At 36.3% G+C, this 22141-nt stretch overlaps 1 protein-coding gene across 9 annotated transcripts in view; it reads left to right on the plus strand.

Annotated features, from left to right (window-relative positions):
- The window catches only part of TJP1 (tight junction protein 1), a 196118-nt gene that overhangs the window by 154732 nt on the left and 19245 nt on the right, over nucleotides 1-22141 (plus strand). For all 9 annotated transcript variants that reach the window (XM_032990439.2, XM_032990440.2, XM_032990441.2 and 6 more), the window contains 16 exons: nucleotides 3395-3519; nucleotides 3737-3839; nucleotides 5266-5545; nucleotides 6128-6231; nucleotides 7014-7182; nucleotides 7545-7689; nucleotides 13743-13879; nucleotides 16298-16403; nucleotides 17244-17394; nucleotides 17947-18055; nucleotides 18693-18912; nucleotides 19332-19516; nucleotides 19649-19744; nucleotides 20181-20263; nucleotides 21271-21481; nucleotides 22020-22120. In XM_032990439.2, the coding sequence (XP_032846330.2) occupies nucleotides 3395-3519; nucleotides 3737-3839; nucleotides 5266-5545; nucleotides 6128-6231; nucleotides 7014-7182; nucleotides 7545-7689; nucleotides 13743-13879; nucleotides 16298-16403; nucleotides 17244-17394; nucleotides 17947-18055; nucleotides 18693-18912; nucleotides 19332-19516; nucleotides 19649-19744; nucleotides 20181-20263; nucleotides 21271-21481; nucleotides 22020-22120 (2325 nt within the window). The remainder of the gene's footprint in view (nucleotides 1-3394; nucleotides 3520-3736; nucleotides 3840-5265; nucleotides 5546-6127; nucleotides 6232-7013; nucleotides 7183-7544; nucleotides 7690-13742; nucleotides 13880-16297; nucleotides 16404-17243; nucleotides 17395-17946; nucleotides 18056-18692; nucleotides 18913-19331; nucleotides 19517-19648; nucleotides 19745-20180; nucleotides 20264-21270; nucleotides 21482-22019; nucleotides 22121-22141) is intronic.

Below are 22141 nucleotides of genomic sequence, written 5' to 3' on the forward strand. Positions count from 1 at the left end.
TAACTCTTGTTGGGCTCCATAAGGGTAGCCAAAACTGTAAAAGCAAAAAGCAGTTTTAGTAATAATCATCAAATTCTAGGAAAGCAGATATCGTTCATATGCTTTTCTTTTTTTCTGAATAAAAAAATCCACATTACAATACCTGCTATCTGTATAGTCTGTTGAGTAGCTTTTTGAACATGTTGGTGCCTGAGGTATTAAACATTTCTAAAAAGTTTCTGCATTGTTATGGGCGCAGTTACTGATTTATAAACCAATTAATGGCAGTTTAGAAGTGTTGTTATGTACCTTGAAAAGATACGTTTTGTTTTTTGGATGTGTTTTGATCCTGTAGTGACCCTTTTAAAAGGGGATAGACAGTATGGTACATAAACTTTGGATGAGCCTTACAGAAGAGAAGGGAGTGCTTTACATAGGGAGTTCTTGTTGAAGAGTGCAGCTTTGCACACTTCTTTTGAATGCTTTCTTTCTATGACCTCTAGTTTCCAGAGATGTTATTACAAATTAGAGACAGAGTATACTTAAACCCAGTAGTTGCAGTATGTATGTGTCAGTTCAGGCACTTTGATGTTGTTCAAACATGAGATCTTTAAACTTTTATCCGTCTGCTTCAGGTATAATAGAGAATCTGAGCATATAAGCATATGACTGTGCTGTGATTTAACACTATAAATGGTGAATTCCAGCACTATTGCCAAAATACTTAATAGAAATTTTTGGGGGGAGAAGAGGCTTGAGCTTTTAATCAACAATTTTGTTCCCTTTCTTTACTACCCTTCCAACTTCCTGGACTGCTACTTAGCTCTTGAGAGATTGAGACAGTCTCAAGTTCAGTTAAATCTTAGCAGGTGCCTACAGTTTATCTTTTATGGAGAGATTTTCTGGTTTTATATACTTAACTGTGAAGGACTTTAAGGGAGGAACCATGCAATTCACATCTTAGGTTGGTTTCTTCATATTTGGAACTCAAATTCTCTGTGTCAGTTAGATGTGTCTCCTTCCCCCAAAGAAGAGAAACCAGGTATGTACATAGCTTTCTGCTTGTCCCATGGTGCCTTACTGTGGGAGAGTGAAATAGTCCAGTCCTGTTTTCTTCTTTCTTGTATTGTCACTACAACGTTTGGCAGGTGATTCTGTGGTGTGGTAGTTTTTTGTTTGTGTGTTTTGTTGTTGTTGTTGTTGTTTAAATGTAATTTTAGTTAATATATGTGTTTATCTTGTGTAGTGATCAACATATTGCTTTTTCCAGGCATGTCTAGGAGCTAGGTTCTGTTTTCTGAGGGTAGTTAATAGTTTATTTCTTAAGATGATGGTAGGCAACAGGATAAAATAATAGTAGTAGGCTGAGGCTTATTGGAAGGCTTCTTATTTAAACTCTTAAATTTTCAGAAAGATGTAGGGTTTGATTTGAGCTTTCTAATTTTGAGTATCTCATAAGACTTTGATTTATGTTATTAAAAAGCCTTTATCTTGTGCTGTATATGAGACTGCATTGTTTCAGGGCTTCTTGAAAAGGACAACATCGAAGTATGAAACTAGGCTTAATATTGGTGATTTGGTTTGCAAATCTATTCTTAAAAAGTAGAATGGCAAGCAGCAAGGTAATGCTTACAGTAAGCTTCTGCATTTCTGCTGGCTTTAGCCTGATGATTCTATTTCTTTTCATGAGTGGAGAATTCTAAGAAACTTTTTTTGTTTATGGTTTAAGGAAAGATAGAGAACACTTAAATTAAATTTGTCATAAATGTCTTTTATTATCTCGTCTCCCTTTCCTTCCCCACGTGAATATAGAGCAAACTGAACTATGTTAGTCGTGGAAGACTGAAAGATGAAGCAGTATCATGAGAGGCTAATATCACTGCTTTGAAAGGGAGTTTTGATACATCTTTTCATAGGCTATTATATATTCTTTTTGTCAACTATTTAAAAAATAAAAGTGAAATAAAACCTCAGCTCTGGTCATAAGTAGTCATTAGGATCCTTTAGCCTGGCTTGCACGGCACAGGGTTTCACTTAATTCTTGAATCCCAGCCATGATTTTTGGTTGATCTGGCTCTAATGTATCTTGAAAAGATGTCCAGTTGTCTTTTAATGAATTAAGGTGAATGGGAAAGAAACAGTAAGGTATATCTTTCCCTACTCCCCCACATTTGTTAGACTAACTTACTTTTTTCATACCTGGCAACAGTATTTGCTAACTGTTAAAATAAATTTCTGAACAGTAAATCTCCAATTCTTTGCTTAATGGTCCTATTCACAGCTTACACTCTAAATCTGGACCATCGCTTCATGACCTCTATTTTGGGGGGAAATAGGAAACAGGGCTTTTGAGCAGTAATTACTGTCCAAAAAGCTGAATGTCATGTGCCATACAGCCAGATGCAGACTGCCATGTTGCTTCTGCTGTCACCATAAGGTTATGAAACTCATTGCTAAAGCCAGGTCATGTTTGTCAAAGTCTGAAAAAGAAAGGGATAAGTCTGTGAGCATGGAGTGTATACTGTGTGAAATTGAGAGGAGGAATTGACTGAAATGTGATCTTTTCCATCCAGTGAGTGTGTTTTGCATAGTCAAAACTTCAGAATAATTTTTTGCACAAAATATGGCATTTAAATTGTAATATCCTCCCGACAATGCTTTCTGAGCAATGATGGAAGAGCTAAATAGTTTGCAAATCTAATTATATTTAGAAATTCTGTTTCCCACCCTCACTGCTTCCAGGCAGAAGTGTAAGCATCATTGTTATATCTTGAAATATCTAACAGGAATAACTTTCAGAGGCATTGACCTTGCTGTAGTGGCAGGTCACCCCAGAGGAAAAAGATTGAAGCAAATTACTTCTGTTAAGATGCAGATGATTTGTAAGTGCTGACAAGGATTTGATGTATTTAATGGTACAAGTGATGTTGGTATTTGTAAGAACTGAGCCTGCAGTCATACTACTGTATGCTGTGATCCTCTTGGTTCTGAGCTAAGGAAGGTCAAGCTGGGTAAATACCATAATGTCAAACCTGAAAGAAAGTGTTGCAGGAAGTGATACAGGTTTGAATCGGTATCTCAACACAGTGGTATGATATGCTGTACTTACTGAAGGTTGAGGTCTTACTGATGACCACTTGAGGCCCAGGCCATAAAAATGCAAATAGAAATTGCAATATTTTGCTCTTGGGAGAGATTGGGTAGTTAGTCTGAAACTCTCTGCCTTCTAAAAGTGTTCTTCATTTATTTTTAATCTCTCTCCTGTTCTTGGATTACATAGCATTGCATGGTTCATCGATCCTTCTTTCTTCCAAAAAGTTGTATACGTCCCATAGGACCTTCTTGTGTTTGACACAGGAATGTGAATTGTGACCATGTAAATAACAGGAAAAATATTTCTCTCGTTACATCGTAGGCCCCTGGATTTGGATTTGGTATTGCAATATCTGGAGGAAGAGATAATCCTCACTTTCAGAGTGGTGAGACATCAATAGTTATTTCTGATGTGCTGAAAGGAGGCCCAGCAGAAGGACTGCTGCAGTAAGTGCTAAACTATACCTGGATTCTGATTTAGGGGGGCGTTCATCTTTGTCAGGGGTAGCTTAACCTCCTAATTGTTTTGATCTCAAGGTATCTATCTGTAACTGTTTATATAGTAGGTTTATACAACAGGTAGTTTGTCAGAGACACTCATTCCCCAATATTTTCCCTTTAGCATAAAGTATTTATACTGTGTATTGTAATGTTTTTCATTTAGAGAAAATGACCGTGTTGCAATGGTTAATGGAGTTTCAATGGATAATGTCGAGCATGCATTTGCTGTTCAACAGCTGAGGAAAAGTGGGAAGAATGCCAAAATTGTAAGTGAATGTCTTGAAGATTTCTTAATTAAATTCTCTAGTTACAGAACAGAAGTTAAATAGTGTAATGTCTGCTATGAAATGCATGCATGATGCAAGGTACGTGAGTAATACCTGTGTGGTGCTACAGGTTTAAGTGGTGTTCATGACATGTTTATCATGTAGGTTACTCAGCTTTTTTTTCTAAAATGTGAATGATGATGTTTGGGAGTGCGACATTGGGTACTTCAGGCTCTTTATGGTAAAGTTCTTAGTTTGCCAAAAGCTCAATTCTCAGACTTGTTTAATATTTGCTTTCTTGAGTGCACTTTTATGAAGTTTTTCAAAGGCTGATGTATTCTGAAGGACTTTACCCACTGTTCAGGCACTAAAATAGTTCTTTTTCTGCTCAGTAAACAGTTTGCCAAAACAAAGTATAATTACTTTAATTCCTATAATTTTGTAGGCTTATTAAAAGTGGTTGACTTCTGAACTTTGCAAATGGGAACAAGCCATCACTAAAGGGTAGTAATCTGGCTTTTTTGTCGAAGTTTGAGATTTGTTACAACGAATAGAACACAGATGCACAATGTTTAACAGTTTATTAATTCAGGAAAACAGACCTCTAGAGCTTGTAGAAAAGCTTTTGTGCTGACAGATTTCCAGTGCTCTTGTGTGCTTTAATGTAGTTGCAAAAAATTGTGTTGTGATTTGCATTTGTTGATTCAGAAGTTCTTAAAAGCTTACAGCAAACAATGTGACAAGCCATGTAGGGCTTTCAGCATCTGAAGTATCTGGTGTGTAAATTTATGTAGGGGAAAACCAATCAAAACTGTATGGTAAAACTAGGTTCAGTTCTGTAATACATAACAAATAAACCTCTAAAGAGGGTTGGGTCTTTTTCTGGAAGCAGCTGTCTATGTTAGTGCAAATCAACTTTGAACTTTCAGCAAGAATGTTCTTCCTTTGTGGCTTTCATAAACATTGCTTTGGAAGATTGGGAGGCTTCAAAGTTGAGGAGAATTACTGTCAATAACACACTGAATATACAGTAGATTACATGTTAGCAAAAGAAGTTTTTAGCAGTGCCAGCAGCTGATTTGTGGGTTTAAACAGAGGTCATTCAGATGTGCAGCTAAGGGAAGACAGAATATTATGTTATGCTACAATGGCTGTTATCCTCTTACCCTACTTGCAGAACCAAAAAAGGAGTAAAACAAACATATCCCTCCTCAAAAACAGGTTTCTAGTAAACTGTATTGCTGAGTCTCCTGTATTAATTGGATATAATTTTATAATGAAGATTCAATAATTCAGAGCATTTATAAATACATTTCTGTGTTTTCTTTTGAGTTCTGGGATTAGTTTGACTTCTGACATTTAGTAACGCCATTAGCCAGAGCTATTAGCTTAGAGCCAGAGGCTGATACCTAGTTTTTGGCTGTAGACTATCCGAAGGATGAAGAAAATTCAGATTCCAGTGGCTCGACCAGAACCTGAACCAGTGTCTGAAAATGAGGATGATAGCTATGATGAAGAGATACGTGATCCAAGAAGCAGTCGTGGTGGTTCAAGTGCTAACAGAAGGCATGAGAAGAGCTGGGTAAGAGATCGAAGTGCTAGCAGAGAGAGAAGCTTATCACCAAGATCGGACAGAAGGTCAGTTACATCCAGTCAGCCCGCAAAACCTACCAAAGTAACACTGGTGAAATCAAGGAAGAATGAAGGTAACTTGTATGTAATTCTCTTGCTAAGACTTGCTGGTTTTTGAAGGCCAACTGCTTCAGTCCATATTGTGTTAAGGGCTTCATGGACTGTATGAACAGTGCTGTTAAAATAGTTTCCCTTTTTTACCAGTAGCTAGCTGAAAACCTAAAAACCGCTGTTGTATTTCTGTTGGCATCTTTCATATTCCTAAATGTGCTTAATTAAGGGTAAAGTATTACATAGTATAAACAAATCCCAGCTATTCACCTGACACCTGGTAGTCAGTGGCTACATACCTTCCATATACTTTAGCTGAGTTCTCAGTGTCTCTTGTTTGAAAGAGGGAAAATTGTAGGTAGCATCTATATTAAGTTATTGAACAATGCCGACGATTACAGGCAGAGTTAGAAAAGAAGTTGATATAATGGTAAATCCATACTGTAATTCCACTATAGCCCTTCATGTGCCCAGGTTACTTTCCTCTTCATGTGTCCAGCGTAAAGTTATGTAAAGCAGTGTTGTGAATCTTCAGATACCTCCTTCCTTTTTTTTACTGTAGCTTCATCAGTTTTTTTTATTTCTTTTATTGCTGTTGTATAAAGAGTATGGTCTACGGTTGGCAAGCCATATATTTGTGAAAGAAATATCACAGGATAGCCTGGCAGCAAGAGATGGCAATATTCAGGAAGGAGATGTTGTACTGAAGGTATAGTAAATGGTGGTGATGATGTTTCATTGTGTGTGTTTTTGTTTGTTTTTTTTTTTTTAAAGGAAACCCTGTTGATATAACTTTTCATAAATATGCTATTAAAGAATTGATAGTTCTTATTAGTTGAAAAAGTATCTTTTTAAAATTAAATTATTTCAACTGTCAGTAAATTTAAGTATAAATCAACTTCTCCAAGGAAGAGAAAATTATAAAGCCTTTTTGTTTTTTTGGTATTATTCCCCAGGCCTTATTCAGACAAATAGTCCCCACTGTAAATGCATAATAGAAAACATTTGGGATGGTATGAGACTTTGGCCCTATGTGCCTAGTTATGCAATATAATGTTGTGGAATTGTGCTATTGAGCAACACTAAAACTTGCCTTCAGGATAAATTTTGATTTTTGTAGAAATCAATATACCCAGGGATTTTCAATTCCATACTAACAACTTTTATTTCAAGATACTCCTTTGAATATGTTGGTGCAGAAAAACATACTGCTGAGTGTAGCAGTGCTAGTTCAAAAAATATAACTAATATTTTATAAGTTTTGTATTGGTGGTAGAGACTCTGTCTCTCTCCTGAAAGATGAAAATATTTTTCTATATTATATCGTTTGGATGAGCCCAATAGTCTTCCAATGTATTGTGGTAATTTGATAAGTATCTCCAGCTATTTCTAAAATCTAAATATCATCAGACAGAAAGCCACTGTCTTTGCTGGAGATTTGCTGTTTTTTTTCAGTAAGTTTGTATCTGCTCTTCTCTTACTCTGTTTCAGATAAACGGCACAGTGACGGAAAATATGTCCTTAGCAGATGCAAAAACACTAATAGAAAGGTCAAAAGGCAAGTTGAAGATGGTTGTTCAGCGAGATGAACGAGCTACACTGTTGAATGTCCCTGATCTTTCTGACAGTATTCATTCTGCTAATGCTTCAGAAAGAGATGGTGAGTATAAATAAACTTGGGTTCCAAAGGGAGAGAAGAATTCCCTTTTGTGAAGATGTGAAATACCTAGAGTGGGATGCAGAGGGTGGGGAGCAGAAGAGTTAGGAGTAAGATTGTCATGTGGGTAATTTTGTGTTTGAATGTGATAGAAATCCACACCTTCAAAAACAGTGGAGAAAAATACACAGTTCCAATTCTTGCAATTGTTCTTTCAGGAATATTAAATTTAGTTGTTTAGAAATAATAAGCATAGATTTAGCATCTTCATAAGAATTCTCTGCAAAAGCTTATCTTCATTTGAGCAGGTCATGCCACCATTTTAATTACAATCATTTCATGAAAAAACAACTTTTATTTAACAGACATTTCAGAAATTCAGTCGCTGGCATCAGATCATTCCAACCGATCACATGACAGGCCCCGCCGCAGTCGTTCACGATCTCCTGACCAGAGGTCAGAGCCTTCAGACCATTCCAGACATTCTCCACAGCAGCCCAGCAACGGCAGGTGATGGCAGCATTGTATTATTTTTAAATCAACTATTTAATGTGACATAAATTGTAGGAGTGCTTGGATTTATACAGTGTGACAAGTGCAATGCAGAACTATGGTAGTAGTAATATGGCATTGTTTCTCTCAAGGTGCAGTTGATGATGATACAGATTTTCTTAGACTTCATGAGAAATTGAACCTTTAACTTCAGTATTAACCCTTTTTAAACATGATCGTAGAACATGGTTGTATAAATGACAATGTAAGTTTGATACTAATATATGTTATTGAAGCACGTGTAGTTATATTTTACTTTTAGAAGGTAGTTAGCTGCAAGGATATTTGAAATGACTAGTGGCACAGTTCCTATTGAATGGCCAACCTTGGGTAAACTTGTGAAATCTTGCTTTATTTAGGCATAGGTTTTTTATTTTCCTCTCTAAATTTCTTTAAAAGTTATCTTAAGGTTTTGAATACACTCAATTCCTTCAAGATAAGGTGTATTGCACAGCAGATTTAACTTTTGGAATGTAGTTTTTAATATTTGATCTTGCTAGTGGGACATTTATGATAAGTCTGAAGTAAGTAAGTCTAATTTTATGTGAAGTCAGAAGTACGTTGTATGGTTTGGAATTTTGTCTTCTGTCATGTGTAACTAGTCCTGAATAACATAAATCTGTCCTGTCCTGTTTTACATTTCCACAGTTCATTGGAAATGAACATTTTAACTTACTGAAATAGAATTCAGTGTTGGATTTCAGATTCTACCAAATATTTGTAAAAGAAAAGTTTACTTTCCGAGTGCTCATAGATGATGGAGCAGAAGTTAGACTTGATCTGTTGGAAATTCCAAATTCAGAGCCTGTATTTGAAAATTTTTAGATGCTGTAAAAAATTCTGAAAATCAAATTGCAGCTGGCTGTTCCATAAAACTAACATATGCCTCATTGGTTATTAATAACATCTTGTTTGCTCAAGGGGAAAACAACACACTTTCAAGGTTTTTAGACTCTTTTAAGTGTTAATAAAACAGCAAGACATGTCTTACCTGCATGTACACCTGGTTGGGGTTATTGATTACAGACATTTTTGCATCTCTTCTACGTATGTTTGGAGGGACCACAAGTCATGACAGTTCATTTTGAAGTAGGAACCCCATATTAGTGGGAAAAACTTAAAAGCAGCTCACCAGATGCAGGGATTTGTTTGTGAAGGTTGTGAGGTCTCTGTCAGGTTTAAAACCTATATTTCTTGACATGCATTTCTAATGCAGGGTGAAGAGGGCTTGTGGAGGGAGGGAAAGAAAAAAAAAAACAAAACAAAAAAAAAAACCAAAACATCAAAACTGAAATGATAACTGACTTACCCTAGTGTTAGTGCTTTCCTGTCCTATTGCAGTGGTTTAGGTAGATTGTCACTTCCTCCCTATGGACTGCCCTGTCAGAAGAATTAAATCCTTCCTGAGAAGGAACTTTGAAGTTATCTCAACTCTGAATGCATCCGCTATATCTACTTCATGAACAAGAGCTACCTTGGCATGGATTGACTTCCTGTTGGACATGTCCCTTTCAAGATCAGAAAAATTGGGCCATAAGCCACATAAAGAAAAACATGTTAAAAACAAATCCTCTTTGTACTGGTTATTTGTGCAAGTTCAAATCTTCTGTAAGATCTAATCAGTTGCAACTGCTTCATTTTTTAAAATCAGGTAAAAAATTTGGATGGGGAAAAAAAATATTGAGAAAAAACTGAGTAAGAAAAGATGCACTAAGTCCTCAAACTGAGTTTAAGGGGATCATTAAAAGTGTATTGAAGATAATGCGTCTTTTTTTCTAAGAACTTCAGTTCTACCACATGTCTGTATGTTAATGAGGAGAGAAGTTCCAGGAGAATCCCTAGTCATTTCATTCAAGCTTAACAAGAGACTAACACTTGTATAGGTGCACAGTACAGTACAGAAATTTGCCAGCAGGCATGCTTCAGTATTTCTTTGGGGTCTGGCAGGGTTTTTAGTGTGTTGTCCATCTTTCAGTATTCCATACTGGTATGTACACCAGTGTGCCAGCAGTTTTCCTGGATATGGAATTTCCATAAGAGTTGCTATTTGAACATTCTGTCAGAGCACTTGTAGATCTCTTTAGTCCAGAGGAAGTTCACACATGTCTCTTGAACAGTCTTTCTAAAACTCAGATTCTAGAACATGTTGATTTTAATTTACTAATAAAAAAGAGTAATTAACTTGTATGTTTTTTTCCTACTTGTGTAAGATTGCAGATTGTCCATTTTCAGTTTTGAAAAGAGTCTAGAGAATGAATCCTATGAATCTCCATGGACAGATAAATACTTATAGCCCTAGAGATGTAGAAAATTTATAACCAGCTGATACTGAATTAGGTACTAAGTGAAATACAAGATATAGATATGTCCTGGCTTTGAAGAAAGACTTTGAGCAGATCATGTTTTGAAGGTTAAGCATAGTGTTAGAAGATATGTATAATTTAAGATAAGCAGAACAACAACTGTTTTGGTGGAGGAAAAATGCATCTTTAATAGAGAATGTCAGGTAGTGTAAGGCAACTTTGTATAATCTGCTAAGAACTGTACTTAAAAAAAATAGAATGAGCAAAAGAGGTCTCTGCACCCTAAATTGGGAGAGTACTTGGGGGAAGTATCATATATACTCTTTCTTACCTATCTGGTCTTACTGCTGGCAGTAACAAGTTGTTGAGCTAGATAAGCATTTGGTGTGACCCATCATGAAAAGTGGCTTTTACAGCCAGGTGCTGGTAAACCTGCCAGATTACATCTCTGGGCTGCCCTTTACCAATTGAAAGAATTCCCACTTGGGAACTCACTCCTGTATGCTGCCTTCCTCACCTGGGTACTGGAATAGCAAAAATGTTCTCTGATATGTTTAACACTTCGGCCTCAGCAAGAAAGATGTGGTGCACCTTGAAGAAATCCCTGTAGAGGTCATCATTATTTCTGGAAGGATGAGGTTGACTTCCATAATACAGTTGTGAATTTATATATAGCATGAGAGATGTGTTCTGTCTATTTTCAAAACAAGTTGAAAAACTGAAATATAGGATAAAAATCAACCCTATTTTGAATGTATTTAGGAAGATGCCTCTTGGCTCTTATTATCTTCATAGGCAAAAGTATTTGAGATGTGCTAAAAATGCATTTGTAAAGAGCCTTCATGTTTATATTTTTCCAAACTTTTTCTGTGCAAACAAACATTCTAACTGTGGTGCAGATAATATTTTTTTATTCTGAAGTAATAACCACAGTTGATGACAATAGTGTGTAGCTGGCTGCATTGTGACTGAAGGTTATTTAGAAATGCTTGTTCAGCATACTTTAAAAAAGAAGAGGGATGGAAGTGAGGTAAAAGGGGGCCCTGACACAGCACGGATGTTAAACAATAGTAATAGAGTGCACACAGTGAACAACACTTTCATCTCCTGGGAAGTGCAGCTGTCAGTTTTTGACAAGTTTCCATTACCTAGAACCAGTGACAGCATCGAGTTGTTTCCTGTATCATCTTGCAGTGTGAAATACTCAGTGCTTACTAGACAATTTAAGCCAAATAAAAAAAAAAATCTACTCTCATGCTGTTCTGATTTCTCCTTTTTGTTCTGTCACAATTGCATTTCTAGCAGTTTTTTTGTATTTAAACTTTGTCATCTTACATACGGTAAAACTGACCTCTCGTGGCCATTTTAGTTGGCAGGGTGTATTTGCTCACGTGCATAACAGTAGCCCAGTCTACAAGCATATTGCTTCAGATACTCACCTGGCTCTATTCTATGCTATGCTCAGTGTCTGTATTTTAGTTCCTGTGCTTGAGAGCTGTTTTATTCAATATTTAGGCTCTTTTTTGATTATATGCAGGTACCAAAGCAACATAAAATTGCAGTGCTTTTGGACTATGTGGAAAATTAACTTTGTCCTTGTATAGTAACTGCAGTAATTTTGGCCTTATTTTTAAAGCAAAACAGAGATACTGCCATTTCAGAATAATGCTTCTGTTAGGAGATGCTTGGAAATCGGTGGAGAGGGCTTGTGGGGGAAATTTATTGTAATATCTTGTAAACTAATCCTCATTACCCCAAAATCTTTGGACAGGGAGGGGAACTAGTTACAGCTTACACTACTACAGGACCTTTTTTTGTTTATAAGACACTTAGTATGCATTTAAACACCTAAATATACGTGTCTGTTTCTAACAAGCCAGGAACTATTTTCAAGGGAATGAGGAGTCCAGTCCTAATTTAGTTTAGTGCTGAAAGTAAAATACATAAGCTTTTATCTTATGTACTTAATCCTATGTACAAATGAAAATATGCTGGAAATCTTCAAAAGGAATAAGAGAAATTTTATCAGTCAAGTTTGAGAACAAAATATAAGGATAGATGCTTACTTTTCATTTTGCTGGACGTAATGGTTTTAATATCATTTTAATCAATTCTGGGAGTCCCCCAAAAGGTTTTTTTCTGAATAAAAAAGGCACAAATAAGGATTTTAAATATTGGGCCACTGTACTTGTTTTTACCAATAACTTAGAAGATGTTTGTTTACAATGCAAGGTTGCCATTGTCTTCCCAGGTTGTTGTGGTGTGGTTGTAGTATTTTTCTATATTATTTTTTTTTCATTGTCTTCAGACAGGAAAGTACTGAAAAGTCTTAGTATGTCTTGGCTGAATAACTAAGCTTTGTTTCTGATGTTTGAAACTTCATATTGCTTAAGGAAAACACAATCTGCTTGTATTTAGATGTTTACTATTTCTTCTATTCTTTCTCATGCATCTTGGATGAGTAGATTTGCGGGGATCTCTTCTCCTAAACCATACTTTCAACTTTTGAAGTACTGGGTCTGATTTAAAATAAGCAGTACTTACCCTGTATGATGGATTTTTTGGATAATCTTTATGGAAAGTGGAACTTATTGCCTAGTAGCACCATCTAGCTGTTGGTAGTGAAAAACTTTTCTCCCCCCTCCCTCCCCTCACTACAGACCTCTCCTTTATAAGATGAGATGAACTTGCACCTACTGACCAAGCTGTTATTTTCTTTGAGGAAGTACCTTCCTTCGCCTCCTTGGCAATTAAGTCTGATAGTATATAAAAGAAAAGCCTGATAAAAGTCTTACAGTATATAAAAGTCTGATACTATATGATATATATGATAGTATATGATAGTATACTTCCACCTGGTCCTCTATATAACAATGTACAAATACCTGATCTTTTGAGCTAAAGAAGGAGAAATTATGTTCTTTTGAGCTTTAGTTACTCTCATCGTTTAAAGAACAAGAGATAGTTTTTTCTTTAACTTCGTATATGTCCTTGTTTTACACTGTAATATGTATATGAAAAGTGTAAGAAGCAGCAAGTTGTCTTTTTACTAAAATACATGGATGACTGAGTGTATGAGAAGCACTCCTATCTTATAATAGCTGTGAATTGAAGGCCTCATCCTCCCTGAAGACTTCATAAATCAGGGGCATGTTTGTGTTATACCCTTTACCTTTGCAAGGCCCTACCAGGGGCCACACCATCAGCACTTGTGTTCCAGGGCAGCTGCCCCACAAAGGGGCAGATAAATGAGTTTTAACCACAGCAAAGCGTGAGGATTAAGTCTGAAAATTAATGATTTCTACAGGGAGGGATGACAAAAAGACCGTAGTAACTGTTCTTCTCCCCTTCTTTCCCTTTGCTTTTCAGTTTCTTATATAGTTTTCAGTATACAGCACGTGTGTATGACTTTTGTGCTTGAAGCAGAGAGCAGTCTATTTCACCATGTCCTTCCTCTTTATAAATAGCCGTATCCAGAGAAGTCCTTTTTTAAAATGAAGTTAGAGACAAAATGCCCAGAATTAGAGTTTGTAAAAATTATTATTAACGTGGTAGTTTAAGAACAAAACCGTGTTAAATAGTAATTGGTAATTCTTTACCCATCAAACGTGAACTTGGTGGATGAAAGGATTTATCCTTTAGTCTTAGTAGACCAAGGTCATAGAAACATTTCTATATGCAGAGCGGAATATGTTTTTTCTAATATAGTCTTCGAAGCAGAGAAGATGAGAGAATAACTAAACCGGGAGCTGTCTCTACACCTGTAAAGAATGCAGATGATATTTCTAAAACTGTGGAAGAGGTGGCAGTCGAAAGAACTGAAAAACAAACTCCACCACTCCCAGGTAAAAACATTAAAATATATTAATTACGCATGTTGTTGGGAATGGATGACCAGTAAAGACTTTATGCCATTGCATATTTGTGGAATGATTTCTAAAGCCTTACACCAGACCAAGTTAGAATTATTTTTATTTCTGAATATGAATATCTTTATAACCGTAACCCCATTTATACTTTAGAGTTTCGGTCCTGAAAACCTAAGCCGTGGCATCTGCTCAGTATATAGGGATCCAACTTCAGTGTTTAGAGCCATATTTGTGGGTGATGGGTGTTAAGAGTTTAGTCCCAATTTCTCAGGCAAGGTTAAAATGATCATTTATTTTCAGAATCAAGCAGTAGACTGGTTCTTGCGGGTTACTGTAGCAGGCTATATTTAAACAAAGATGTATTAAGCCTGTTTAGAACTACTGTTCCCAAGACACAACTCAAAACACTGTGAAATGCTTTGTTATTGTAGCACTTAGTAACTATAGTTATGGACCAAGAAGGCATTTTAACAAGTGCAGTACAAGTAATAAAACCAGAACAAAAATCTCATTCCTTTTTTCTACAAGGGAAGGATAAGCTACATGGCAGCAGCTATAAAGCCGGTTGGTATAAAAAAGAAGGAACATAAGATGATACAGTGACAGGACGCTGTTCTGGGCAGACTGACTTACAAGACTTCTGTTTACAGAATGAGGCACTTCAGTGAAATTATAAATGGAGAAAGAGAAGCTATGCAGATGGTTTAGCAGGAGCTGTTCTTGAAAGGCTGGGTAGAATGAGAAAAAGCACATTCAAGCTTGAAAGTATTTGAAGACTTAAGGGATGAGCTGTGACAGTTCTGCATGTAGTATTCAGTAGCTCAGTAAAGAATTGGAAGAGTTATGGTGTTGATAGATTAAAAGATCTTAAAAATGAGAACAGTGGGTTTTCTGATGCAGCAGCCATTATTAAAAAGATTGTCATAGGAGGTGACCTTTTCCAGTGACGTTATGAAAAGAGACAAATTAAGTAAGTTTATATTTGACAAGACAGAAAAAAGATGTGGTAGTGAGATTAGAAAGATGATTCCTGTATTTCTGTAAAATATTGAAGAAGAACAATTGACATAATACAAAGCCAGCCAGGATAGGAGACCCTTGAGATGGTTCTTAATCCAAAGGAATGTACCAATAATTGTTTTGGGGGACTGGCAAGCAAATAGTAAGTACTGTGGGGATTTTGCTGGTTAGTGGCAAAGAAGAAACATTCTGTTCTTGGAGAATAGGAAGAGGCACACGAAAATACTTAGTTTGGATGGGAGGAGGTATAGGTCAGTACGTAAAGATAATATTTAAATTTGTGTCTGAAGATAAAATTGACTTGACATAATACCTAGTCTGAAATAAAAAGATACAGTAAAGAGCATAATCCTTTAACAGCCTCACAAAAAGCTCTGAGGAAATGAGGATATTTCAAAGACTGTCATGAAAATGTGGTTAAAGTAGTAATTTGCAGATTCTGTGACAGATTGCTGCTTAGACTAAGGGCAAGGCGACTGTTTCAAGGGAAGGTGGAAGGGGAGAGTATTTGTTCAGAAGCATCATCAGATGATTAGACTAGGAAAAGGTCATTAAAGACTTAAAGGAAAATGCAGTGTTACTGTATGGTAAAGACACAAGTCACATTAGAAAAGACATTATTACCAAAATGTTGTCAGAAAATCCAAATTTCAAACTAGTCTGTTCAGTGATTTGGAAGGAAGGCAGCGGAGTTGTTGGTAAGATCCAGGGATATTAGACTAGTTTGAAGCCAGCCTAGTTTGAAATCAGCGTTTTTCAAGTGTGCAGAGGTAAGCCTTAAATACAAATTCTTCTAACATGACCAACCATGTAGCAGAGAAGAGTCCCTACTAGTGTTCATTACTGAGGGAAGACTGCAGTGGTGGTTTCCTGCCAGTGACTCCTGAGAATCTATGCATCAGAGCCACAGAAAGTGCTCATCCTAAAGAACCACCAACTCGTGGTTGAAATCTGCCAACCTCAAGGCATGCAGCAGTAGTTGAGTATTTGAGTATTTTTGTTTTAAAAATTGAATTCTTGAGGGAAAAGAGCCAATGGAAGATTAACTTATGTCAGATAAACCAAGGCGAGAAACAGCAGTGTTGAAAGTGGTCTTGTGAGCATGAAGCCTTCTAGTTCTTGTAGTTAATGAAATACAAAAGAAGTTTGGGGATTTTTACTGAAGTAATAATTAGGACCGTAATCATGCTGCTTTGAATGGCACAATGAGAGTGTCTTTTGTTGTAGGTTTCTAAGTGTTTCACTTTTAAGTGGGTTTAAGTGGGGTAGAGAAAGGCTATTGAAGAAGTCATTAAGCTCTTAATTAAAAGTAAAGCTTTACTTTCTCATCTTTAAATGACCAAATGGGCATTTGAAATGTCTTTATTTTAATAGAACCAAAGCCAGTGTATGCACAAGGAGGTCAGCCAGATGTGGATTTACCAGTCAGTCCATCTGATGGTCCTTTACCTAATTCAACCCATGAAGATGGAATGCTTCGGTAAAGTAACTCTGTACTCTATTTGAATCTGTCTGGCCCTTGAGTAAACCAAGCTTTTATCTGAGGCGATGAATAACCTGTGTAAATGGTCTGATGCGAAGTCCAATATGCTGTCCTGACACTTCCATTCAGAAATACTAGGATGAAGACATTAGGTTTATTCCTGAGCCTTGTTGACACTTACGTTGTGTAGTGTCATTTTCAAGTCTATTAATTTTCTATGGAAATGATCAGTTACAATGATCAACTGGTAAAAAGAATTTGCAGTGTTTCCCTCTCCCTGGGCACCTCACCCCTCCTGCCCTGCACCCATCTCCAGAGAGCAGAGATACTGTAGTATATTCTTTCCTTTCATAATAATTGGAGAACAATGAAGAAAGGTCACTGCAGAAATGTGCAGAGTCATGACATGGAAATGAGTCTACTCCAACTGGGATCTTCTTTATGGACATCAGTGTACATGAGAATAGGTTCTAGTTTGTTTTGGTCTCAAATTAAGCTGCTTAACCTCTTTCGAGCCAAAGTAAGTCTGTATGGCAGCACAGCTCCTTAGAACATGGAACATTTTTGGAAGAGAATATCAAAGTGCCTCACTTAAATCTCTGTATGAGCATAAGAAACAAACCCCACTAAGCAAGTAAATACAGATGGTTCTCCTGAAGTGCTGCTAATGAGCGTGTTGTAATGCTGCAGTTGATAAGCAGTTAATACTATGCATAGAATAATGTCCTGTAATGGAAATGATAGGCAAATCAGTTCTTTGCATGTATTCAGTCTCAAATTTACTAGGATATTTTATGTTATTACATCTCTAAATGGAATATTTTTCTGAATCTCTAGGCCAAGCATGAAACTGGTAAAATTCAGAAAAGGAGATAGTGTGGGCTTGCGACTAGCAGGTGGCAATGATGTTGGCATATTTGTAGCTGGTGTTCTGGAAGACAGCCCTGCAGCGAAAGAAGGATTAGAGGAAGGGGACCAGATTCTCAGGGTATGTCAAAAACAGTTACAGAACAAATGCTTTGTTGTACCAAAGTAGGTTTTGTTTCTGTAGTATTGAATATATTGCCTTTGTTCTTAATTTTTTTTTTTTTCCTGTATGTAATGGTTATATGACTTAATAGCAGAAAAGTGTTCTGGTACTGTACTGTTTCTAGAAAGGTTAGTAAGTTTTATATCCAATTTCTTAGACTAATTTAGTTGATAAAGTTGCTTGGGTTTCTTTTAGCTGCTGAGTCACTAAATTATCAGAGGGCTCTGTATGTTACTGATGTTTATAGGTGCTCCATAATACTGATCTACAGAATATAAAATTGAAAGTTACCTATTAGTCTGGAAGCTCTGCTTTTGTCAGATAATAAAAAAATAAAGTGGGACTATTTAGAGGTACGAGAGACACCTTGAGATATGTGCAGTTTGTGTGTTTGTATGAAATTGAGTTAAAAAAAAACAACATAAAGTTGATCTAGATTTCCCATTGTGTAGTTAAATCTCTGTTATAATGTTGTATGCTTAATCAAACCAATTACTTCATTGATACCAGGTAAATAATGTAGACTTCACAAATATCATCAGAGAAGAAGCTGTCCTTTTTTTGCTTGATCTTCCTAAAGGCGAAGAAGTAACCATTTTGGCACAGAAGAAGAAAGATGGTAAATATTTGTAATTGGGAGCAATGTAGTAGACTGCTTGGAACAACATAAAAAGTCTAGTGAGTGATTAACTTCTGGCTTGCAGGAAATTGGCACTTTACGAAGACATAAGTTCTTTTGGCTTTGGGGTAGGTTACTACTACGAATGGACTAGAGATTGATATTGTAACAGCCTGCTTCCCCCAGCCCCCCACCCAAACCAACCCCCAAAACCCACCAAAAATAACCCCTCTAGCATCTGACGGAAGTATTGGCATTAAACCCTGGGGGGAGCAAGAGAGTCTGTTGTAGTTATGCCATTGAAAATGAGTGATTACACTGTGTGTGCACTCACAAACGTCTTTCCCAGTAAGATTCATTCCTTCTAGGGGAACTGAAATAAGCTTGCACTAGCACCAAATTTTTAACCATGACAGTTGAGTTTATGTTGGTAGAGTATGCTATTAATAATTATGCTGCTTAAAATAGAGCAGATATGAGATATTAAGGCTTCTTGAAGTCATATTGTATATTTGAAACAAGGAGAGTTAAGGTGAGGCACTGATTTGAGTAATTCTTGTGATCATTACGGCATCGCCTGAACTTAGGTTGAACTTATTTGATTTTGTTTTGTTTTGTTTTTTCTTTCTTTTCTCAGTTTATCGTCGTATTGTTGAGTCCGATGTAGGAGATTCTTTCTATATCAGAACTCATTTTGAATATGAAAAGGAATCTCCTTATGGACTAAGTTTCAACAAAGGTGAAGTGTTCCGGGTGGTGGATACTCTGTACAATGGCAAACTGGGTTCATGGCTGGCAATTCGAATTGGCAAGAATCATAAGGAAGTTGAAAGAGGTATCATACCTAACAAAAACAGGTACGATCTTAAAATACTTAAATTGCTGTTTTAAAAAGTACAATTTCAAATTCTGTCTCTGTATAATGAATGATTGGACCTATCTGCAAGGATGCTAGTTTATAGAACTGGTTCAGTCAGGAAAAAAAGTGACAAAAGTTTTAAAACAAGTTAAATACCTGATCTATGGATTTGCTTTTGATTTTTGTACAGTCCACAAAAACCATAAAACTTTATTTTCAGGACAAGAGACAAGGTTATATAAAGCTTTAGAAATGTGGTATCAGCCTTAGTAGTTCAATCTTGTACTTCCTAGTACAGAAACAATGAAACATTTATTGGGCAGGTGGTAGTGTTCTTTGGAAGTATAAGCTTGCTAGTCAAGCACTACTTCAGAAGCTGACATCTTTGTAACTGGTTGGGATTTGTTGTCATCTTAGAGCTGAGCAACTAGCTAGCGTACAGTACACGCTTCCAAAGACAGCAGGAGGAGATCGAGCGGACTTTTGGAGATTCCGAGGTTTGCGTAGCTCAAAAAGAAATCTCCGAAAAAGTAGAGAAGATCTTTCTGCCCAACCTGTTCAGACAAAGTTTCCTGCCTATGAAAGAGTTGTTCTTCGGGAAGGTATGGCTTGATTCTTACTGTTGCAGGTTAACAGGTTTGTGTGGCTTGCATTGTATTTAACCTATGTATTTAAGAGTATCTTGCATTTGTTTTAAGCAATCAATACATTTTACTTCTTTCTTTCAATTCTAGCTGGGTTTCTTAGGCCTGTAACCATTTTTGGTCCAATTGCTGATGTTGCACGGGAGAAACTTGCTAGAGAAGAACCAGATATCTTTCAAATTGCAAGTAAGTGTGAGATCAGGTTTTTCTGCAGTTATGAAACAGACAACTTGCTCTTGGTAGATTATTTGTTTCTGCACTATTACTTCAGTTGTCAACATGTTTAAGATCTTGACAGTGTTAAGGAACAGACTAATTTTAAGCTCTTTCACTGTTTTGTTGCTGATAATCTTCCGAAGGTAAAAGTTACATTAGTTCTATTTATAGCATTCTCAGTTTTAATTCAGTAACTTATTATCCTAATTCTAAGTGCTTTTGTGAAGGTGTAGTGATTTTTATGGCCAAATTGGTGGGTAGATTTTAATGGATTATTTTGAAGCAGGAGGAGTGTCTTCAATCTGAAATAACAATTTGAGCTATGGAATGGTTTGTTCTATCTTAATAAGAACATGTAGAATACGTTGTAAACTTATACAGATTTTTACTGTGTCCTCTTTACCAGAAAGTGAACCAAGAGATGCTGGTACTGACCAACGTAGTTCTGGCATTATTCGTCTTCACACTATAAAACAGATAATTGATAGAGTAAGTCTTTTTTTGTCACTACTTTCAACACAAGAATAGTAAAATACATATTATCAAGTAAAGTGTTGGATGTTCTAAATGTAGAAGAACTAATGAGTGTGTTTGCTTTAGAAATAACTCTTCATCTTTCTGTTGGTTAATAAAAAAACAAAAACAAAACAAAACTAAATAAAAAACCCCACACACACACACAAAAAAAAAGAAAACAACAAACAAACAAACAAACAAAAAATACCACCACCCCTTTCTTTCTCCAAATTAACTGCAGCCTAGCAGTAAATTTAGTCTTTGTTCCAGGGAGTGTTGTCCCATCTCCATTAAAGCTGCTTTAAGCTGTTTCCTTTAACTTAAAGGTCTAGGGAAAAGGGTCATTCAATCTTACTTACTTAATATCATTAAAATTTCTGACATTAGTTCATGATATGAGGCTCTACTCCTCACCTTTCTATTTCCTTACTTAAAAACAAATTGCAAGCCTTTCCGATGCCCAGGTGGAGGGAAGCTGTTCTAGCAGCAGAGTGGGGATACTGTGTGCTGTGTGCTTGAGATGAATCTTGTACTAGATGAAAGTTGGCCAAGTTTTTGGTTCAGGGTGAAATTTTTTTAATTATTTGTAAAGGAAGATGGAGCTCTATAGTGAGACTGTCTCGTGTTTCAATCTTACCTTTTTTCCTGTTAGCAGAATACTAATAGGAAGCTACTTATTTTTAGTTTAGTGCCTGCTTACTTTGAGGAGATTTTTTTAAATAGGGAGTTAAATATTAAAAAGCTCATAGTTTTACACAATCAGTCCTACGGTTGAAGATGTATATGCCTAAGTAGACCGGTATTGGAATTGGTTTGGTTTCTGTTATTCTGTTACTCAAATAGGAAAAGAATTTAAATCAGAACTTTGAAACAATGAACTCAAAGGTAATACAAAGCAAAATTTGGGGAGGTGTTTGAAAAAAAAAAATCTAGTATGTAAGTGATTCACGTTCTTGCTTCTGTCCTTTTTATCACAACAGGACAAACATGCTTTATTGGATGTCACTCCTAATGCAGTGGACCGTCTGAATTATGCTCAGTGGTATCCTATTGTAGTGTTCCTAAATCCTGATTCTAAGCAGGGTGTAAAGACTATGAGAATGAGGTTGTGCCCAGAATCACGAAAAAGTGCCAGAAAGCTGTATGAAAGAGCTCACAAGCTACGTAAAAATAATCACCATCTCTTTACAAGTAAGTAATCAGATATACTGAATTAGTATTTCTGAAAGGGAGGGGGGAGGTGAGATCAGAGTAATTTCTTCTTCCAGACTTTTTTGCAAATGGACCAAATCAAGCAGTTGTTGACTTGTTCAGAGTCCCCCATTCAATAACCAATAGTTCATTGATGTGTGCATCGTTTGCGTATGACTGCACAAACGTGAAGCTATCTGAAACATCAAAATGACTTTTCTAATAGATCTGGTGGCTTTGCAGGATCATTAGCCACAACCAAATATTTGAATAAATAGGAAGATGATGTAATTTTATTTTTTTAGTCTGGCTAAACTGAAGCCTCACTTTAAGCTACTGTTAACTGAGTATTGCTTATGGGATAACATGTCCCAAACCACATCAGGCCTTAAGGTTGCTTTGAATACTAGTATTTACATTACTATTTAAATCTCATAGTTTTAACCTACCAGTTTATATTGCTTTTATTACTGGTGGTACAGATCCTTCTCATAGTTCTGCAGAAATCATAAGTCAAACTAACCTGCTGTACTTCTAGCGACCATTAACCTGAATTCAATGAATGAAGGATGGTATGGAGCTCTAAAGGAAGCAATTCAGCAACAACAGAACCAACTAGTATGGGTTTCAGAAGGAAAGGTAAGAAATTATATGTTTGGG

The sequence above is a fragment of the Tyto alba genome, unplaced genomic scaffold (assembly GCF_018691265.1).
Source record: "Tyto alba isolate M040663 unplaced genomic scaffold, T.alba_DEE_v4.0 Super-Scaffold_41, whole genome shotgun sequence".
Lineage (NCBI taxonomy): Eukaryota > Metazoa > Chordata > Aves > Strigiformes > Tytonidae > Tyto > Tyto alba.